The sequence below is a fragment of the Psammomys obesus genome, unplaced genomic scaffold (genome assembly GCF_907164565.1).
Source record: "Psammomys obesus unplaced genomic scaffold, mPsaObe1.curated_primary_1811, whole genome shotgun sequence".
Taxonomy (NCBI): domain Eukaryota; kingdom Metazoa; phylum Chordata; class Mammalia; order Rodentia; family Muridae; genus Psammomys; species Psammomys obesus.
Genome location: NW_026596095.1, coordinates 23,866,975 through 23,890,337, shown reverse-complemented (window position 1 = coordinate 23,890,337; position 23,363 = coordinate 23,866,975). Strand labels below are relative to the sequence as shown.

General features: G+C 40.5%; 1 protein-coding gene across 2 annotated transcripts in view; it reads right to left on the bottom strand.

Annotated features, from left to right (window-relative positions):
- Ppp3ca (protein phosphatase 3 catalytic subunit alpha) overlaps positions 1 to 23,363 on the bottom strand; it is a 288,024-nt gene that overhangs the window by 130,583 nt on the left and 134,078 nt on the right. For both annotated transcript variants that reach the window (XM_055628085.1, XM_055628086.1), the window contains exon 2: positions 16,611 to 16,811. In XM_055628085.1, the coding sequence (XP_055484060.1) occupies positions 16,611 to 16,811 (201 nt within the window). The remainder of the gene's footprint in view (positions 1 to 16,610; positions 16,812 to 23,363) is intronic.

The following is a 23,363-nucleotide window of genomic DNA, read 5'->3' as shown; positions in this document are numbered from 1 at the left end:
ACTCTATTGAAAGAATACTGGAGCATAGAGACTTACTAATGAACTCGCAGGCTAGGGGCAAACAGAAAACCTCACCCCTCTTGCTGATGGATACCTGTTCAGGTGTAGTAAATGTGTACATATATCAGGCTGTAAAGCCGATAGAAATTAAATGGCAAAAGCAGTATTAACATGCTGCAGAAGTAAAACATCAGTGTGTCCCGCTGCTGTTTAGAAGGAAGTGAATGACGAAAGGGTAACAGGGCCAGGTACAGAGCAAGAGCTCTGGGCTTGAGACACAGCTCGGCTAACCCAGCTGTGCCTCTTACTGCTAGGCCACTCTCATTCCACCCTGCCAAGCTTCCTTTCTTGAGTAAACAGGGAGACACCAAGTCCCTGACGAAAATAAAATAAACTGACTGTATGCAGTGGGAAAAGAATCAGAGTGAAAATCCAATGCTTAGAGGCAAATGGCTAGCGCTTGGGACATCCTTGTGATAGGGTGGTGATGGAACTATCCACTAAACAGCTTTGCCACTACTGTAACTCCACCTACCAACCACAGAGCAGTGTGAATAATATCCGACAGAGCCTCTGTAGCAATGGGACATATTATTAAAATTAATAAACGGGTTTCCCGCTCACTTTGCCTCCTTCTAGTCATAATAAAATAATTCCAATTAAAAAGCTGTTGATTCACTTATTTATGTGAGAAGACTGTAAAGCAGAACTTATTTCTAAAAAGAAAATATAGGTCATGAGACAGACCTATATTTTTAAATAAAAAAATATGAAATATGTAAATTATGTTGATCACAGGTGAGATTCTGGATATCAAAAAAAGAAAGAAGAACTCATAAAAATAACACGAAAGCTTCTGAGAGTTTCTAGAGACCAGAACACAGCAGAACCCTGCCATGGAAGGGACTTGAGTCATCCAGTAAGGGAAGTTGAGGCTAACTCTCTCACTTTGGTAGAGAGGAGGCTTAAATGGTGGCAGGAAGAAGCCCTGACTAGCCTGAAGGAGCTTCTCTTCAAGATCAAGATGCCACTTCAAAGTCATGTGGTGTATACTTACAAAGACACTCAACCCATCAAAGCTGAACCAGGATTTGCCCCCACAACACTAATCTCCCTGTGAATAACAGGCAGGAAACAGCAGAGGGGAACACCTCTCAGGGTATAGATAAAGTCCTGGCCTCAGTGTATGCGAACATGCTCAACGGTGCTTTGCACAGATGCTTTTATTTTCATCTTCCTTTCCTATAAGATGCAGAGAGTAAACCATTCTCTTTTCTTCTTTTCTTTCTTACACACTTGCAGGAAAAATCCTAAACGAAACAACTATACTTTAACTTGAAATCAAAAAAAATAAATGCCAAGCAACTCATAAGTGACTCAGATGAGCAGAATTCAGGTACTCCCAGGGCAAATCCAATAAATAAGACTGTGTTTTCCAGCACAGGGTGTTTTAATAGGTCCCTCCCACTTGTACTTGCAGCCTTCTGAAACCCTAGGCAGGGACATTCTGAGTCTGAGATCAGGCTGAGGTACACTGTGAGTTCCAAGCCAATGAGCAGATGCAGGGGCACAAGCTCGTTCACTTCCTAGCTAGGATCAAAACTCTGTTTAAATCCAAAGCCTCTAGTCCACCCCTTAAAAAAGTACATAGACGGGAAAATATAAAATTTAACCTTAACAATAAAAAAAAAAAAAGGAAAAGAAAAAAACTAAACCTTTAACATGGTAGTGACTACTTGCTTGGTTCAGAGTGGCTTTCTACACAGGTGTCAACTGTTTTTATGATGAAGATTCACTAGCATTGGTTGGCTGAGTATTTCAACACAAAATCAAAACTGGCTCCATAAAAGCACTCTTCATGTTCAAAACCACTACTTAAAATCACGCTGATTACTGGATTCAATAAATTGTTTTTTTCCATCAAATATAAAGAGCATCTTCCAGTGAGTTCTGCAAGCCAGGCTATGTTTAATTTCCTGTGGACACATGTGGCTTCCCCAGTCCTTTGATCAGCTAAAATGTTTACTTTGCTCCAACCCTTCCTGTCTTTCTCTGTCATTCCGAACTAGACCTTCACTGTGACTCATCCTCCAGATCTACGGTAGTCTACCAAAACAAAGGCCAGTGTTTCCACTGTCACCACAGGCCCTTTCTAGGAATGACTATTTGCCATAATACTGATCTAGTAATGACTGAATCCAACAAGACCTTCTGGTCATGTCCCCTGATTCTCCCTCATAGGGCATGAAGTGTCCCTACTGTGCTGCATAGCACAGTTCTTCAAATACGGCCATACACAGACCACTCTCACAAGTCCTCTCCTCACTCTCTGACCTGGCACTCTCTGGTCCGCTTAGCCACTGGATAATTTTTTTTGACTCTGATGAGTTTCTAAGGATTGTTACTTTGTGAAACCTGAGAATTTTGGCCACCTATAATCTTACAAATGGCTTCATTACATTTGACCCTTATACCTCCTCACCTCTAAATATCTTCACTTCCCTCCACTAACCCTGAAATCGCTCTGTCATGTGTTAGACATCACACATTCCTCTATAGGGGAATTTACTTCCCAGTGAGGGTCTTTAGGAAAAACAAAACAAAACAAAACCAACTTTTAGAACCAAAGCCAAATTTTGTCAATGACCTCACAACATGTCTGAGAAAAGTTCAGTATCCTATCTCTATCTTACCCTCCCCCTAGTCTACAGCTTGGCTAAAGGGATTAGAGTTACTCCTTGCTGAGGTCATTCACCTGCTCCCTGGACAGCCCAAAGAACCGCAAATAGGGCATGCTGTAGAATGAGGCAGGTGCACAGAAGTTAGAGCTGCTTCTGCCACTGGGGCTCCACCTGATGTCTCTGCCATATCCTGCAAGGGAAGGTCACAGCACTGTCATGCTGCTGCCCCATGATGGGTTACTAAGATCCACTGAACGCCACAGAATGTGTGTGTCCAGCACGACGCCTATTTCAAGGTAACTGATTAAAAAATGAAAGTTAAGAAAAGTTTTCACAGTTTTAATATCAGTCTATAGTGTTTCCCTATCCATGTGTTCCCACAGGTGTACAAAAATATACACAGGGAGCAGTTTTTGCATTGTGAAAATCCTTGACATCTGTCTGGTGCTACACTAAATTTTTGAATGTCTCCCCATATCTAGTTATGGAAAAAGAACTAATTTCTATTCTCTAACACAAAATCACCGAAGATTTACATATATAAAACATGGATGTGAAGAAACGGTGACGGTAATCACAGTCCACACTGGGGGCTCACAGTGTTTATCTGGAGATGATGACTAGGAAAAACGGCCCCAAGTTATGCGTTGCTTTTGCTCACACGGAGAACATGTGTTAACAACATGAAAAATAGATCTATTTTTCCGGATTTAACCTTATTATATTGTGGTTATTCATCAACGTTTGTTGAATGGAAAGAATTAAATATAATTAAATATCAGAAGAAATATGAAATCATCTGTCAAAAATTCTGAGGACAGTCTTTTTTAAATCTCCAAAAGGTAACGTATAAAGTTTAAAGAAAATAATATACTCCAAATAGTTAAAAATGTTTCATAATTAATTTTTAATAAAAAGAAAAACAAAAAAAATCTTTTTCTAAAGATTTTATTTTGTTTTCATGGGTTTGTGTGTATGTCCTTGTGTTTGGCACATGCTTGCAAGTCTCTGGAAAGGCCTGCAGAGGACCTCAGTTCCCTTGGAGCAGGAGTTCATTTGTGAGCTACTCAGCGTGGCTGCTGGGTACCCAACTCTGGTCCTCAGGACAAACAGAAAGTCCTCTTCACTGTGGAGTCACCTCTTTGACCACGAGGAAACAAAAGACAATCTTAAAAACTATTTTAAAAAGCATAACATGGAGAATTCTGAATTATGCAAATTATTTTTCCAGTTTTTAGTTCTCTTCAAATACTAACAATCTGTGATCTCAGGGAATCTGATAACAATACACACACACACACACACACACACACACACACACACACACACAAAACCGAAAACCAAAAAACAAACACGCAACTATCCTTTTTAGCCAGACTGTTTAAAAACTGCATTTGATGTATAAAATGGAAACATATTAACAATTGTTTTTTTTTATATGAGACATATATGACAATAAAAAGCTTAGAGAAAATAAAGTCTCTTACAATTCTTTGAACAATTGTTAATTGGAATGGGCCCGAGAGCTACACAAGCAAGATGTCAAATCTTTACATAAGAAATTATGAGAAGACATATACAGGGTAAAATGATAACATGAACAACACAATAAAAATGTGATAATTACAATCATTAGGCTGTCTGTCAAAATCAAAATATAGGATAATAATGGAAAGTAAGTGCCTCGTGTGGAAAAAAAAGCTAAGACGTTACAGTGTCACATGTGATGTGATTATGATTTCTCTCTAGTTATCACAGTGAGGTACCCTGGGGCTTTTCTGTACTTTTGCGGCAATGAAACTGGAAAAAGGCAGAAAGCAGCCTCCATCCTTCTCCCTTCCAGAAAAATAATGCGAGACAGTATATCTAAGACCTTCAAGTTTTCAAACTGATAGGTGAACACTTGTTGATCCAGACTTGAAATCAAGTTAAAATCATTAAGTATTTCTCAGATGCAGGCATGGGCATAGGTGAGAAGACTTTCTTTGTCAAGTCTGAGTTACTGAGATTTCTTTAGCAATTCAAGCCAAGCTAAGGGACAAAAACATCGAAAGAGAAATATTAAATAATATGGGCATATGTAGTAAGACCCTACGGGGACAAGGCCGAGGCAGACACGTTACGTGAGGATTCTAGAAAGTCTCAGCCGACTTAAGTCTGCTCATAAACATACACAGACTTGGTATCAATAGCTTTCTGAGAGAGAGAGAGAGAGAATATCAAGTAGATGAAAAGTTCATGACACAATCATTCATTGTTAATTGAATGTACAATACAGTGTTTCACCTCTGGAAACTGCTGCGGCTCTCAGCCGAGACTCAGTGTAGCTGCAGTTGGGTAGGAATATAACAATCAATGTAAGGGGGGAGATGTCGATGGATTATATTGGAGTTAGAATATGGGCTCTGGAATTTACAATAAAGACCCAGATATAACTGAGCTTAAATGTGTGGGGGAAAAAATCATTTATTTTGAATGAACAATAAAATAAATGTAGCTCATCTGAAAAACCAAGACTCAAAACTGTCTATGCCAGTATCTTGGTCTACTTGATACAGGACATCAGACTCACAGAATGACATCTTTAGCTCTTGCCAGTTTAACTATGTTGACAAGAAAGGAAAAAAGACATGTAAAAGACATTTTAATTTGTCATAGCTGCATGGTCTCAAAGTAATATATGGCACTTTTGCTCGAATTTCCTTGACTGAAATTCGGTCTGTCTGCTAGGGATGACTACAAAGTAGGCTGGCCCATGCTCAGCCTTCAAGTGACCGTCCCTGTGAACAGCATGGAAAAGGTGAGGCCCAGGGAACATATGTTAAGAGACAATAATAGTTTATAGTACACTCAGTCTGACAGAACAACATTCTATGGTGTCCTCTTTGAAAATGTATCAAAAAGTTTCTCTTTATTTTAACTCTTCTTGACAACTTAAAATCAAATGAGTATTGTAACTAAACCTACATCAAAAGTAAAGACGAATACTGTAAACACTTGTAAAGGCCATTGCAGAAAGTGTTTTACTATTTTGTTTACAGATATTAAAACCTGTATTGTGCTATCAGCATGAACAATACACTGTCCCATTTCACTATGTAAGTTCTTTCTATTCGATGATGTGTTAAGACAGAACACAAAAGTTAGGCATCCTTTTAGTAGGGTTTCTCTTGTCTTTGCTGTCATGCTGTGTACTCCAGGGTACTGGCCTATGGGCTTCTGGGTAATTTTCTGTCTCTATGTCTCCATTGCCATAGGAATGCTGGGAATAGAGATGTGTGCCACCACACCCAGCTTTGTATGTGAGTTCCTAAGATCAAACTTAAGCCATTTTGCTTGTGTAGATACCCACTGAACCAATTCCCCAACCCTTGTTCTTAATCTTAAAAAAATCCGTAACTAACTGACTTTTAGGGGGAAAGGGAGGCAGGCAGATACTAATGTTTTGCAGCAAATACTATTTAATGAATATTTTGAAGAAAAAAAAAGAGAGAGAGAGAAAATCTAGTTTGGAGTCCTTCCTTCACTAAGTGGCTGAATTGTACCAAGGAGTACTCAAAGAATTTCAGGTTTCCTTTTAAATGAGTCCAATCTCCTATAAGTTATAAGTCTTAGCCTTAAAAGTAAGGTCATGTGGGCCATGGAGGAGTGGGGAGGGAGAGATGGATTTACCTTTAAAATATTGCTTGGATTTGTAGATATATGCCATAATTTTCTCATGTGTAAAACTCGGTACCTAGTCAGTTACTATCAGGTTGATTGATTGTTTAAAATAGAAACTGAAATATCAGCTATTATCTGAATATGGTTCACACTGTCCCACACAATAGAAAAGAATAAAAACATATTAGAGGCCAATCAATATACATTATTTTGACATACAATCTCTTAACCTACAATTTATTTTCTCCAACTGTACTTCTAATATTTGCATATTGTTATCTTATTCAAAGACATACTGACATATCTTGAAACTTACTAAGATATTATTATAAAGACAGCATTGGGCTTTCTAGAAACTGTTGAAAGCCTTCAACAAAAGGTACAGGGAAAATTATCTCCAAATAGTGTTTGATTTTTGAGGAAACCAACACTGTTCTTCTGAGTTGGGAACCAGAAAGCAATATACAGTTGCACATTATTTATAAATGTAAAACCCAGGAAATTTTTTTGCTGATGTTTCTGCAAACTATTATTTTAAAAAGGCAATCACTAACATTTGAAAATAAAGTGCATCAGTATCACAATGGTGTCAGCCATCAAATACAAAGCATCATTGCTTCGACCAGAGATGCCCACTCTTGCATGTTTAGTTAATGACTTGTGATTTGAAACTATTTCACAGCTAAGATTTCAAGGTTTTCTTTTTTTCATCTTCTCCTTTCTAACTGATGTCCTGAGATCACTGTCAACATTCATGAATTGCAGCTCAGTATCTAAGTGGGTTCCCTAGTAAGGGGAACAGGGACTGCCTCCGGTATGAACTCAGTGGCTGGCTCTTTGGCCACCATCCCTGGATGTGGAAGCAGCCTTACCAGGCCACAGAGGAAGACAATGCAGCTAGTTCTGATGAGACCTGATAAGCTAGGGTCAGACAGAAGGGGAGGAGGACCTCCCCTATCTGAGGACTTGGAGAGGGGCATAGGAGGAAATGAAGAGGGGAGGTGGGATTGGAAGGTGAGGAGAAAGGTGGCTACAGCTGAGATACAAAGTGAATAAACTGTAAGTAATGTATAAAAAAATTAAAAATATATATTAAAAAAAAGAATTTTAACTCACTTAGAATGTAAGATAGCTGAGTACACAAGAACGTACCTATACCTTTTTTTCCCCTCACTCCATGCCCCTCTTGGTCTTTTCCTTATATCAAAAAGTAATTACCTGGTAGCAGTAGGCTAGCTGGTGCAAAGCAGAGCAACAGAACCAGAAAATCTGAACACAGGGGTCTTTCCAGAGACTCATACTCCAACCAAGTACCATGCATGGAGATAACCTAGAACCCCTGCACAGATGTAGCCCATGGCAGTTCAGTGTCCAAGTGGGTTCCATAGTAATGGAAACAGGGACTGCCTCTGTCATAAACTGATTGGCCTGCTCTTTGATCACCTCCCCCTGAGGGGGGAGCAGCCTTACCAGGCCACAGAAGATGACAATGCAGCCACTCTATATGAGATTTGATAGACTAAGATCAGAAGGAAGGAGAGGGGGACCTCACCTATCAGTGGACTTGGGGAGGGGCATTCGTGAAGAAGGGAGAGGGAAGGTGGGATTAGAAGGGGAGGAAGAAGGGGTTTATGGGGGGATACAAAGTGAATAAAGTGTAACTGATAAAAGTTAAAAAAAAAGTAATTACAAGATCCAGGATATAGTTCAAATTAATATAGTTAAATGGCCCATACTGCAAATCACTAAGCAAGAGAACAGAACTACAGGCTGTCATTTCCATTACAGAGCAAAGGCAAGAACCAGGAGAAAACAGCTCCAACAGTAAGAAAGAAGCTGCTGTTGGAGCATTTACTCCTTCTCTGCCGCAGCTTGCTTCACTGAACCTAAGCTTCTAGTGTGGGGAAGCTCTTGATCAAGTGGAGTAGAAAGCAGACAGAGGAAATAACTTGCCTGGTGGTTTACTGCCAGCAGCTAGAGGAGTAGAACAATCATCACTGACTTACCCAGATGCCATGTCGGGCAGAGTGAAAATACAGTCTCAGGCTGTCATTAGCCAATACACAACAGGTGACTGCACTACAGGGATGGAATTTCACATCTTAGTCTGACCCCACCATACTCTAGTTAAAAACAAATACATGCATGAACTGTTTAGACCAGTTTAATGTGTGAACACTTGAATGTGTGAATACTAGAATAGGCAAAGGTGAGAGAAGAAAAACAATCTATGTGTTAGGTTATGTCTACAATAAAAAAAAAATTAACTGGCTACAAATTGTTTTGCAAAAGAAAGTAAAAAGAAAAATTTTAGTGATTCCTTAGTTGAGAGTCTCAACTTGAAGGGGTATTTTATATCAATAATGAAGACAATTTGCTAACTTTCATCTAGTTATGATATATATTTAATAAGCTAAAAATTAAGCTAAGGCCCTCCTTTAAATCCACTAGCCACTAATGTTTAAAACATGCTGAAAAGAATTTCAACCAAATGAAGCCTTTGTTTGGGGGCTGTGATTATCTGATAATCACTCATTTATCATAGGCTATCCAAATACTCACTCAAACCTTACCTTGTAAAAACTATGTGAAAACATACATAACTGGACAAACAAGGAGATTCAACATATCCACACCACGTCTGAGCATGGCTGCTCTTCCGGGCTACTGCCAACCAATTGGAATATTAGCTATGACATAAAAGGCCATCCCACCTTTCTATCAAGCAGGCTGTTTTAGGATGGAAGCATACTTGGTCACACTATGAACACGAGCCTTTGGCAGCACTTCTTTGTCTAGGAAGTGAGTCCGTTGGTCAGAGGAGATGCTGTGTAGAATAGCAAAATGGACACAGCCCAATTATGTTTTGTTCTATTTAACTTTGCTTTAAATTAAAGAATCAGATTATCACATTACAGAGCATCAAAGCAAATGTGTCTGTCATTCTGAGAAAGTAGAAAGGAATAGTCAAGAGCTCCTTTGTTTGAAAAGGAAAAACAAATGACTTTGCACATGATTTCAATCAGTTCTCCTTCATAAGCATAAGAGACATAGGCTTCTGATGCTCACATGAGGCCCAGCTAGACCTGCCATGTGCAAGCCACCAGATGGCATCTTAGATCAGATGGCACAACCACAGGCCAGCCTTAGTGACTCCATGTAAAGTGGGATTAGGTCCATGAATTTCAGATACATTTGTATAATTTTTACTCTGTTATTTATTTATGCCTGTGCATGTGTGTTTGTGTTGGAGCATATGGAGGAGCTCAGAGGACCTTTTTTTTTTATTTTTATTAATTTAAGCTTATTTTCTTTATACAGAGGACAACATTTGAGAGTGGGTTCTCTCCTTTCATCACATGAAACCCAGGGACTGAACTCAGGCAGCCATTCTGAAAGATTGCTTATCTGCTGAGCCATCTCACAGGCCCCCAAATGGAGTTTTAAATATTATAATTTCCAACACCGATCATAAAATCCAAATAGAAACAAAAATAGCACTTTCTTTTTAAAGAAAAATACTATCTTGAATACAAGAAAAAATATTGATCCTGACAAGAAAGGTAACATAAATAAAATGATCATGTTAGCAGTTATTCTATAAAGAAGATCATTGAGTAAGGTGGCCTAAACTCAGAAAGACAAAACCAGGATTCACGTTTGAATCCAAGCCTATAGAGTAACACACACACATACACATTACATGTACATATTACATGTATATATGTTTGTGTTATACATAACATATACCCATATATATGAATTAATGCATATATGTATATATCTTTCTCTGCTATATATCAGCATGAGTCTGGATTTTGGCAAGAGCCTGGAACTCAGCTTCTGGGTGGAGAACTTCCATTTCTCTCAGGGGCAGATAGAGCACTTTAGGGTGAGGCCTATGTGCTAGGTCAGGGTATAAAAAAGGGTTAACGTGTTTGATTTGCCCACATCAGGGAGTCAGGAGTACTCTGTTCATCCAGAAGGCCCCATTCGGTGGCCCTATAACTCCAGGTCCAAGGGATCTGACATCCTTTCTGGCCTCTGTAGGTTCCTGCATAATGGTGGCTCTTATTCATATAGACCCACACACACTTAAAAAGCTAATAACACCTTTTTAAAAGTCAGAAATGATTTCTGACTAATTTACATATTTAATTTATATAGTATTTCAAACTTTTATATTACTGCATTAAGACCAAGATTAATAAATTCAGGAAGGAAAATTCAGAAAAGAAATGGGGAAAAAAAATAAAACGATATCTGCTGCTTAAATTATTGCTATTTAACTGCTGTTTAAATATTGAAATGACTGACATATACAGAAATTATACACAGAAATATACACCCTGAGGTTCCCATATGGTTCCATTAGGCTCTTATTATAATTTACTATGTCTAAATTAGCTGAGGGTTTACACTAAAGCTATTCTGAAGTGAAAAGCACCCACAGTGCAGGATGACTGTGAATTCTGAGTCATACAGACCAGAGCCTGGGCAGATCAAGGTCTTTGGCTATGAGACCCTAGCCCTTGTATTAAACTGGGTCCCATAATGCAACTACTTATCAAGAGCATCATTATGACCCAGGAGTTCCTCAGATGCTCAAAGTCTGTTCCACCATGCTCTAGACCTCTCAAACCATGTACTGTATGAGGACCAGGGGGTGATTCTGATCCAGAATCACCCTATTTTGGAAATGATATCCATGGTTTTTTCAGTACCTTCTCATTTGTTCAACAGAAGGTCAAACGTGCAAGACCAAGGGGTGAAAAGAATGAGCAAAATACCATTACCATGAGGCTAGCATGCGTGTGTGTGTGCCTGTGTGCGTACGTGCGTGCGTGCGTGCGTGCGTGGGTGTGTTGCTCCCACAGGCCAGGTCAGAAGTACACTGACTTGCCTACACTGGTCCAGACACCGAGGGCAGGCTTAGAGCTGCCGAGAGAGCCCTGAAAATCTGGCCTCTGAAACTGCAAATGGGCAGAGGGCCCCAAGGTAATAGTCTGTCCCCATGTAAACCAAGTCCATACTGCTTCACGGCGACAAACGATAGTAGGAAAAGAATAAACAGTGATCTTTTAGGTCCTACTAGGAATCCAATCCCTACTTAGCTCTCCCCAGAGTCCCAGGCAAGGGGAATTCTAATTGACGTCAGCTGCTTCAAGGGAAGGGATAGCGTGACCTTAAACTTGGCCCCAGGTCCACTCTCGCATCCAGGAACAAAGCCAGAGGGTTCTCCTGGCAACTGCCTGACGTGCTAAATGGCAGTCCTAGCCACTGAGGGAATCCTGCGCGGCACCAGGGACAAATTCCCCCACTGCAGGAAGCAGGCAAACCAGAGAGATTAGCAGCTCTCCCAGATGATACCAGCCTATCCCCCTCAGCCCAGAAAGCAGAAACCGGGGCTCTGAATCTCACTACGGAAGCTCCGGCTCCAGCTCTGCCTCTCCTCTCAGAGAGCCAGAGAGTACTCTGCTAAGCCAAAGGGAAATCGAGAAAGTTAAGACCTTCAGGGAGAAACGCAGTGCACAGGGTCTCTGCATGAATGATCTTTCCCCCATCAAGTTGCTGTTTATATATACTTGTTTTTAAAACACAAACTGAAACAAAGTCGAGATAAATAGTCACTCTTTAAAAAGGCCCAGTAATTAAAAAAATCAGAGCCGTGCTCCCTTCTCTGCCAAAATCAGGGCTCGCTGGGAAGAATAGGAAGGGTTTCTGACCATGCTTTCCCAATAGCTCTTCCCTACGCACCCTTCTCATTCCATCTGGTATGCTAACCTAGCTATGAACTTCATCAAGTACCTCCCTGTTCCAACCCACCTCCTGGCCTCCTTCCTGCTGCTGATACAACAGTACTGGCCCAGATCATTCCACCCCTCCGTCCCTTGTCCACACCAGGTTTCCACAAACATGCCTTGCCACCATACAGAACAAAACAACAACAAAAAAGCCGCGTCAATTTATATTGTTATTTGCTACCCAGAAGGCTCTTCCACAGCTTTTTCATGCAGCAAAACTACACAAGGAGCAATTCAAACATCTGATAACCTGCCTACATTCCTCTTTTTTTCTGGTGACCACAACAGAGATCTCCGCCACCAGCACTTTAACAAAGTACACATGTGGTGTGCTTCTTAGCTAGGCCCTGAGGTGAAAGTGACACCCCCACGGTCCTACCTATCTTAACAAGGTCCTGCTTAGATCTAGCACAGCGTGGGTCCCAGTTATTACTGTTATTTTAAGCTCAGATAATCAGTAGACACTACTGCTATTGAGAAGATAAAAACGAGTTTGGGACTTGGGTCAGCTATACTTGAGTTAGCCGTGGTTTAGTTTAATCAGTGCTTTGATGTGCCTTTGGGCAAACACTCTTTCTTGCTATAGACTATGTCCTCGGAGGGTAGCGATCAGGCCTTATCCACAAGTGCATATCTCACAGCATCTCTACCAGAGGTATACGCCAGTAAGTATCTATTACACCGAATTACTAAGCTGAGTAGTCTCACTAATATCTGCCTACAATATATTTTTTAAAAAAGTATCACATATACATTTGCAAAGGAACAAGGATAAAACAGCCCAACTTTCAGAAGAAAGTGAAAATAAAAATTCTTCCTCACACACCTCTGACTGGAAAATATGCTCTTCAAAATGTACCTTTAGAATTAGAATTTCCATTCTAATTAGACAATTTAATTTAGGAAGAAGAGCAGGGCTTTGTTCATGATCCTCACCCCCTTGTCTAGCTTGAAAAAGCAGAGAGGAAAGCCTGCTTGCTTTCCTAGGTCGCCATTCCAAGGGGCTCCACTCTACTTCCTTCTAAAGGTGGAGCAGGAAGCCTCCTGCCACTTCTGACATCTTCAAAATAAAGTGTGCAACCTTTTAAATGAAGAAATACCAAATAATCACAAATGTTGCAGTATTTTGTGAACACTAGAAGGGGAAGACTTGGCATATTTAAACATTAAAAAAAGGAAAAACTACAAAGGGATGAATATCCAGATTGCCAATAACCAAGACAGTAGTTCTCAGGTTCACCTCAAAAAGTGTAGCAGATCTCAGGATCACTTGGCCATACACAAAAATATTTTATTAATAAAAGTCCAAAAGAGCCTTGAGGAAGCTAAAGACCAGCAAACATCTGCAAATACAATATAAGCCATTTTCTTTGTTTTGAGTTCTTGGTGATCTTCTGTACTTAATGTGGAATTATACACATGTGCATACATGTACTCAAAAACATGTGAAAAACCCACACTGCAAAATCACATATATATGAACATAAGGACGATGATAAACAGAGAACCTAAGGTCAGGTTTCAGGCCTTTATCTCACCAAAATATATATATATAGCCCCTTCATCTTTCCTCACAGCTTCCCAATACGTGATCTTTGCCAAACTCTTCCTTTTATTCTCTCCCTCCTTCTCTGACTTCTTTTACAAGCTGTCTTTTAAGTGTGGAAATCAGAACTATATAAAGAATAATTTATCATGAAAATTTTCAAGTATAAACTAAATGTAACTTTGCTGATTCAATTATTCAAACAAATAAACTCCAAGTTAAAATATAAATACCATCTACCAGGCTCAGCAGTCCAAAAAAGGTAAAATCTCAGAATATAGCAACCACACGTCATATAAAACATGACCAAGGTCTTTGGCCAACGCTCAGAACCCCTTAGGCTTGATAGGAGATGCTTCCTGGACTTAGTATTTGAAGAGATTTTACAGGTTGAATATCCCTAATCCAAAAATCTGAATACTGGCATGTTGTGGTTTCTTGAATATTTGAATGGTCACCTGTTTCTCAGAAAGCTTCAGATATGGCAGGATTCTAGATTCCAAATGACTGTTAGCAACCTTTTAATCCAAACACAAAGAAAAGCCTCTCCATTTTCTTGATCAGTCTGCCCGCTTTTCTTTTCCAGTGTTCACAAAGTCATGGTTGGCGTTTGTTCCTTACTGTAGCTGCTGTGGTCTGAACACTTAGGTCGCCCCCAGATTCCTGTGTTGAAATCTAATACTCAATATGAGAGACTCTGGAAGGGTGCATGAATGGCACTGTACAGCCCTTGTAAATGAAATCAATGTCTATAGACTGAGGCCACCTTCCCTCAAGCCTCTCCCATACAAGAACACAGGAGAAGCCATTGTCTGTGAACAGGGAGCAGGTTTAGAGGAGACGTTAAATCTGCCATCACCATGATCTTGACCTTCTTTGGCACTGGTATTGTGAGAAATAAGATTTCTGCTGCTTATACATGAGTTGGATTTGGATATTTTTGTACAGAAGCAGAGACAGAAGAAAGGCTTTGTCCCCTTTACTTAAACATTACGTAACATTTTGCCCATTCTCTTTGCCACTATTATTTATATCTTTATATTCACAGCAAAACAGAGTAGTGACCCCAGCAAACCTAGGTAACTTCTCTTGAGTCATGATATTCAAACATCTTCATATCTATGTCCTGAAAATTTGTTAAAATGTCATCTGGACTCTTTCTAGAGGAGCCAGGTATATTCTTTATGGAATCAAGGAGTGACCAGTCCTTAGACTACACACAGGATTTAGCTCAGGAATAAAGCTTCATGAGCCTGGTTCTTCCATAATACTCTTGCATTTTCTTCTGGGATCATCAAACCAAACAGTGGCTATGACTGAGCCATTCTAGAAAACATATTACCCTAAACATTTATTTTAAATGTTTATTTTTAGGTGTAATTATCACCTCCATTAATGCCTGCTGGACTCATTAGTGAATTTAACACAAAATCTTCATTGCAAGCTGTACATTATCATGTGAAAGGCAAAAAAATAATAAACCTAATATGTCATTTATTTTATAGGAAACAAACTTAATCATAACAATATTATCTAATGCTTACACATTATAACTAATATAAGAAGGCAATAATAATTAAAATTTAAGGTAATTTTGCTAGTGCGGATTCTTGACTCGTATTAAAATACTAATTTTATTTCATTTTATGTTTAGGGTTCGGTATTGAAGAAAGAGAAGTACTATCATGTCCTGATGTCATGAGCAGGAGATAACAAAGGACTCCATCTGGTAATATGAAAACTAGGGCTCAGTCTGATGTACAAAGGGTAGGTAGATGGTTTGGTTTGGTGACAATGGAGCAATACAGACTGAATCCAATAGAACCAATGGCTTCTGTTATCTGACCCTAACCTCCGGCCGTACTGAAATTATTAACCAAAAATAAACTATGGATAGTATCAACTTCTTTGGAGTAGGAATCCTTAAGGATTTTTCAGTCAGCAAAGGTTTATTCTGCTCAAGGAATCTCATCACTCGACTAATATATTAAAAAATGTACTTGGAGAACAATAGCATAAGCATATGAATGCTCAGCACATGAAAAACACAGTGAATATAAAAAAAACTTTCAATGTCTCCTTTCTTTCAAATAGTCTCCATTTAAATGTTTCCCCTTGCCAAACTCAAAATATTTTTTTTAAATAAACATTTTTAGCTCCACTGAAAGTAAAAGCCTACCCTCTCAGAAAACTCCATAAACAGTAGATTAAATTCTCTGGTTATGAGATGCTCCTCTTATAATGAGATTTAATTTTTATAACACAAGAGTAGAATACTTAGAACAACATATTTACCTTTCTAAGAAAAGTGACAGAACAAAAGCATTAAAGAAGTAAACCCTAGTCCCAAAATGCCATGGGAAGGCGGCCAAGCTGGCTACTTCCTTGAGTCACAGCTTCTTACAAGTTAATGTGGAGCACCACATCTCAGAGGATGTCATCAAAACACAGATTGCTGGGCCCGACCCCTGTAGTTGCAGGGTGGAGCCGGAGAATCTACATTTTAACAAGTCCCCAGATGCTGATGAGAGAATGAAGCTGGGAGACCATCCTTGAAAGAGCATCATTAATTCTGTTTCACTTGGACATGGCCTCCACCTCTGTGGAAGGCTGAGGACACGCCTCTAACCTTGCCTTGTGGGAAGGTTTCTGACAAAACCCTGTCAATCAGTTATATTAAGAGTATCTGTACCAGCACTGTTGGGCGTCTTTTCTGAGATCACAACAATTCTGTTGTAGTGACAATAAAAATGTTTTTATGCACGACCTATATCCATAATCCCTTAATGCACAGATTCAATGGTAACAGCAGATGGTGTGTACAAAAGGTCTGAAAGCCCACCAGCGGGTAAGACCTTAGGTTTACTATTCGATACAGTGGTTGGTATAGCACGGCCTCCATGCTTGGGCCCTTACCTGTGACAGGGGCATCAATATCCAGCAAGTTTTTTTCCTGTCGAAGAATCGAAGCGCCCTCTGTTATTATTCTCAATGCGACACTTTCTTCCAGCCTGCCCTCCTTCATGAGATGTGCTTTTAAGATATCCACTCGAGGTTTCCCGTCATTATCAAACACTTCCTTTGCTGTCAGCCGGTGACTTGGCGGAAATGGAACGGCTGGAAGAAGAAAAGCAGAAAGGTTATATTAACCAAAGCACATCAACAACAGGCTGATGACCATGGAATACCTACATGACCAGTAGCCAGCTGTTTTAAATATGTTCTCAAATTAAAATGCAATCACTGTCTATCAAGAATTAAAGACTGACTCCTTTTGATTCTAGAAATAATTAGCTACCATGGAAAAAAGGGGTGTATAGTTCTTTTGAGTCAGGACTATTGCGGTACATATGAAGGATCCTGGTTAAGTTTATATGATCATTTAAGGGGAAAGCTTCCTGTTAGGCAATTATCCGTTCCATGAATAAAAGTTGATCCCAAACATCCACTCATAATTCACCCCTGCAAAGATGGCTCTAGTTTGTTAGGACCAATGCAAATAATAAGACATCTTGACAAGAGTGTCTGCTCAAACTGGAATCCCATCCCTGAGTCGGCTTCCTGCTATTAACTACTCATTATTAAAGAAAAGAACAGAGGTTTTAAAGTAAAGTGCAAAACTGCACTGAAACTTGAACAGGAAGGAAAAAAATTGCCTTTGAAATTGTGCAAATAGCCCGGCCCATAAAGCATTTGCCACACAAGCTTAAAAATATGAGTTTGATCCCCTATACCGATTTTTAAAAAGCCAGACACTGTGGTAATATATGCTTGAAATCCCAGCACTGGAAAACAGAGACAGGAAGATCCCCAAGGATCTGTGATGATTGTCTAGCCATCCTATGCCAACCTGTGAGTCTCAGGTTTCACAAAATACAAGGCTGAGAGTCTCCAGAGGAACAATACCAGGGGTTGACCACACACACACACACACACACACACACACACACACACACACACACTCTCACACACATATACACAGAATTACACACACACAAACATACACACACACACATGAACTAAAAAGACTACAGAAGGGACATTATGAAGAGTGGGGAAGGAACTCATGAGGTAGCTCAATGGGTAAAATACATGCATGTAAGCACAAGGACCTCCATTAGGATTCCCCAGTACCACATAAAAGTCAGGCAAGGTCATTCCTCTTTAACTCTGGGGGAGGTGGCAGAGAGAAGGGGCCTTGGAGTCCAAAGGCCAGCCAATCTAGCCAACAGGACAGACACTAGGCTCAGTGAGTGACAATATCTCCCGAAAGCAGTAAGATAGAGGGGGACAGAGAACACTTGACATTGGCCTCTGGTTCCCACATGCACGTGCACACGTGTGCCCACGTGTACACTGCATACACAGATACAAATACACATAGATACATAAACACACATTAAAGTGGGAGGAAACAATACAAAGTCAGAGGAAAAAAAACACAACCAGGAAAATGTCATGAAGACAAATACGATCGCCTAGGAAAAAGAAACAAAAAAACACATTCCTGCTTCCATCTACCCCATACACTGGTACAATGAGAACGTCTCTTACAGCGACTTTTGTCCTAACATCTGCTGAATACATGCGGCATGCTTACTTTGCCAGCATGTATTCGAACAGCTTCTGCAGGTGCCAGGACATTCAAAGACCCCCTGTCAGGGATGGTGCCATGAATTCTGATAAATACGCCATGAGCTGTTTTAAAAATTTATTATTTGCCATTTCACACAAGAATTTGTCCACTGGACAACTAATGCCCATTTATGTCATCTGTAGCATTTGTCTATGCCATACCCACAGTGCCAAGATGCTCCTGAGAGCATCATCATGAAGACTCTCCTCTCAGCAAAAAGAACCAAACAAAAATTTTGCTTGTACAATAGACTTTCCCAAAGAAGCAAGACTTACACAGATCCATGCCAAGAAATGTGTGCAATATAATAGCATCTATGAAAATTGTACACACTTAAAAAAAACAGGAAATAAACTTTTACATGGGTATGTAGCCATGGTTTTCCTAACAACCCAACCATGGGCATCTGACGATGCTGAGGAGATAAAGAGGCACCAATAGACTCCATGGGTGACCAGGAGGACTTGGGGGTCAGCACAAGAAACCTAAGCATACACCTTGGCTGTGAACTCTCAGCTCTACAATCTTGGGAAAGTATAACCTCCGCTGGCTTCAGGTACCTCGCCTGTAGGGTGAGATTATGTCCACCTGCAGAGTGTTATAATAACAAAAGTCAATAGTAGGGCAACTAACACCTACAGCTCTGTTATTTTATACCAGGCATTGTGTAGGTGATAAAATCAGATACGATGGGAAAAGTGTAAACCCAGTAAGGCACATGCACACCCATGTACATATGTTGACGTATAAACTCACTGAGTCCCTGAATATTAATGTGTGGGAGGCCTGGGTTTTAGTAGTATTAAGCACTTTGCCTAAGATCATCACCTACTGATTTACGTACAAACTCACTGACTTTAAACCTAAGCAGTCTGATGCCAGGATATTCATGTAAACAATTCAACTACACTGCTTCCCAAAAATCTACTCAAGATGAGGCATACTCATTAGAAAACAATCAGTAAGTCATGATTCAAAACTGGAATTCTGATACGGAGAGCTGTTTCTTGTAGATAAACCGTTTTCCTATGACAAAACAGTCCTTTTATTGTGTTTCAAAAGGATATGTCTGGCTATCAAAGACAAAGCAGAATGTCAGCACATAACCATTCCTCACAGGAGAGAGAAAGGGAGGGTATTAGGTCATGGAGCTTAGGTGTTCCTGGCCCTCGACAACACTTCTTGTTAGGAAAATGTGGAGGGCTAGGGAGATAGTTCTAGCAGACCCAGGAAGAAGTTGAGTTCGATCAGGCACACCAACAGCAGGCAGGCACTCCAGCAGGGGTGGTCCATCAGGTTCACAGGCCAGCTGACTAGCCTTGCAGTAAGCCTCAATCAGGAAGCCCTACGTCCTAGTGCAAGAGTCCCTATCTGAAACAAGGTGGCCAGTAACTGAGGAATGATACCAGAGGCCGAACTCTGACCTCCAAAGATGCTCGAATATGTGTACACACCCAGGAATAAAGAAATCACAGAGACATGTCGATGATCACTTATTTTGATGGTGGGGCAGAGGGAGATAGCATCTTACTACATAGCCATGCCTGTCCCAAACTTACAGAGATCTGTCTGCCTCTCTGCCTCTGTCTCCCGAATGCTATAGGCATGTGCCATGACACCCATCAATCAACCTTCATCTTTTTTTAAATTTAATTTTATTTATATACTTATTACAATTTATTCACTTTGTATCCCTGCTGCAGCCCGCTCCCTTGTTCCACCCCAGTTCCACTCCCAGTTCCACCCACTGTTCCTCTTCTCCCCTATGCCCTTTCCTTAGTCCCCTGATAGGGGAGGACCTCCTCCCCTTCTATCTGACCCTTGCTTATCAGGTCTCATCAGGGCTGGCTGCATCATCTTCCTCTGTGGCCTGACAAGGCTGTACCTCCCCACTCAGGGGAAGGTGATCAAAGAGCCAGCCACTGAGTTCATGTCAGAGACAGCCCCTGCACCCCTTACTAGGGAACCCACTTGGAAACTAAGTAGCCAATGGGCTTTCTTTGAACAAGGGGTCTAGGTTCTCCCCATGGATGGCCCTTAGTTGGACCTTAGTATTGGTCTCTGCAGGGCCCACTGGGCCCAGATATTTTGGCTCTCCAACCTTCATCTTAAAACTGAGAATTTATATATGTTTTGAGATACATAGATATCTTACTTGCCATTCTGAAACGTACTGAGACATAGGTCAAGGTGGATCTGATAGATGGAAGGGTAGAGAACTTCAAAACAATCCTTGGGATAAGGGCAAGAGCTGTCTCATTTCGTTTTGTTTTTTTAAATGGAAACAATTTCCCAGGGTGCAAGTGAGGCTACTGTGAAGGTTTAAGTGGCTTTATGAAGATGTCAGCACGATGGACAGGCATGCAGGAAGGACTGAGGGTGCTGGTCAGGCAGGTGAAAGTGATGACCTCATTAAACTAATGTAAAGCAAAGGGCCCAATAGGAAAGCCGCAAATCATCTAAGGTGAAACACAATGGAAGAAAATGCAGGACACAATCCTCTTTGGAATTTGACCTTCTCTCAGACCTCAGCCTTTTCTGTGACCAACATGGACTGAAAACAGATGTTCCACTCTTTCCCTATAAGATGTTTACATTTTATCTCGTGTGTGTGTTTGCAGGTGTGCTTCTGTGTGCACATAACACATGCTCATGTAGGTCACAGTACAGCTCTGTGGAGTGGGTTCTCTCCTTCCTCCCATCCATGGGTCCCAGGGATTGAATTCAGATTGCCATGCTTGGGCAGCAAGCACCATTAGCCACTAGGCTTGGCTGACCTAAAGCTAGCCATTCTGTTCTGAGGTTTGGGAGCAGTTTCCTAACAAACAGTATCAACAGGAGGAGGAAGAAGAGAAAAAGAACCAATAGTAGGGCCTCCCTTCCCATTGGCTGAGAGGAACACTGCTGTGAAGGGGCCTCTTAGCAGTGAGACAGATGGTAAGGCCTGCAGGAGCCAAGCTGGGCTGCCATGATGCCAAGAATGATACGCAGAGAGACTGAAGGCCAGGGAGAAGTTTTCCAAAACCAAAATAAAAGTGGACTAATATTTGTGTATTTGTACACCTTTTGGCTTCACAGAAAAAATACCAACCTTTCAAAGGTCACGTTTATTTGCTTTCTCTCTTCACCCAGAGCCCTACATGCAGACCTGTGCCAAACGTTGAGCAAAAACTGTTTGGACCAAAGAACCCCACGGGCTTGGAAGATATCTTTTCCCATTAACTCATTGTGAAAGTGACTTTGCTTAATACATAAACTTGGAGTTCTCCCTCCTTCCTGGACTTTGAGTATTGCAGTCAATTGCTTTCAGTGACATGGGTTGGACCTTGAGAAGTGAAGTTTCTGAATGCTACTAAAACTCATCAATAGCTGCTGACATTTGAGCTGGCTCTTGCTGAGACAATTTTCTTATTATAATTATCTTAAGTACAGAAAAAAATCTTACAAGGCATGTCAGAAACATCCTATAGAGAAATGAGAACACTCAGCTTTCTCTAACTTTACTATTCCCACAAAAATGCTACTTTCTCACCTTTAAATTAATAACAGAACAAATACCAGGTTAAATGTGGGATGAAGGATGATGCAATTCTTTTATTGCTAACATGAAATTGCCTTAAGGACAATATTCTAGACTAGGATGAGTTCTCCTGTCACAGATGAAGGGGGCCTGGTAGGCTCATCTCCAGTTGTCAAACTTAGTTTTCACTACTGGCATTTATTGAAACTGTTGTCAGTTTTACATTCACCAGAAAGAAACTCCAAGCCAGAAGATTCAGTAGTAAGAGGGTTCAGAGCCCTGGGTCTGTCTGACTTCATGGACCACACCTCAAAGAAAATAAATAAATAAATAAATAAAAATCTACCAGCCTCTTCCTGAGTTTTGAATTAAATGGGTTTTAAACAAACCACTATTGGGAGTTAGCAGCCGTTTGCAATCTCTGGGTTCTCGTGGTCTTATCCTGGTACCTAGAATTACTGTCTCTCTTAGCTGAGGCAGTTCACCCACTACTGAGGGGATTTCCCTCATTCTACAGGAATCGCTGCCATGGGAACAACTTTACTGGAGGGATGGATTTCTACTGCCCAGCTTCTTTTAGGGAAATTTTCATAAAATAGTGGCAAGAGAGAAGCATGGATTTGTAAGAATATTCTGCCTATCGACTTCTTAAAAATCCTTACTTACTTGTTTTTTAACGTATAAGTGGTATCACACCTGAAAACTCAAGCACTATCAATTCCACAAAGGAGAGAGGGCATAAACACAACAGGCTTGCTTGCTCCTCCAATGAGAGCACACTCCTGTGGGTGGGTTGGGGAGAGGACTGACTCAGCAGTCAAGAGCACTTGCTGCTCTCACTGAGGACCAGAGTTCAGTTCTCAGCACACATTACTGAGCAGCTCACAGCTACCTGAGACTTCAGTTCCCGAGGCTCTGACGCCCTCTTCTGGAATCCACTCTTGCTGCATGAATGTAACTCACACAAAGACAAGGAGTTCACACAGGTACACCTAAATACTAAAACTCCTGCTCTATTTTCTTCTCACAGAATATATAAATGTGTTTATCCTTAATCATTGTAAGTAGGAATTATTGAACTCAGAGCATTTTGTTTCCTACTCACAGGCTCCACCTCCAAGCTAACAACCCCTCATTCAGTGGTCTTTGAAGCAAGCCAGTAAACTTTCCTTCGATATTAATCACTAATATTAAACAAGAGTAAAGTTTATCCATCATCAGGACTGCCATCAATATCCCCTGATTTCTATGTCAGTATCTTAGCCTCTAGACAGGCACTGCTTTACCCTGGTACTGCCGGCCATAGGTGGATAGAAAGTAGAACCAAGGTATACTGGGAGCCAACAATCAGCTCTGCGTTAGGAAGGTACAGTGTGTGCGTGTGTGTATATGTCTTTCTTTCCCATTGCTGTTATAAAATACCCAGGCAAAACAAGTTAAAGGAGGACAGTTTTATGACTTGGGGAATTATTATTATTATTATTATTATTATTATTATTATTATTATTATTAT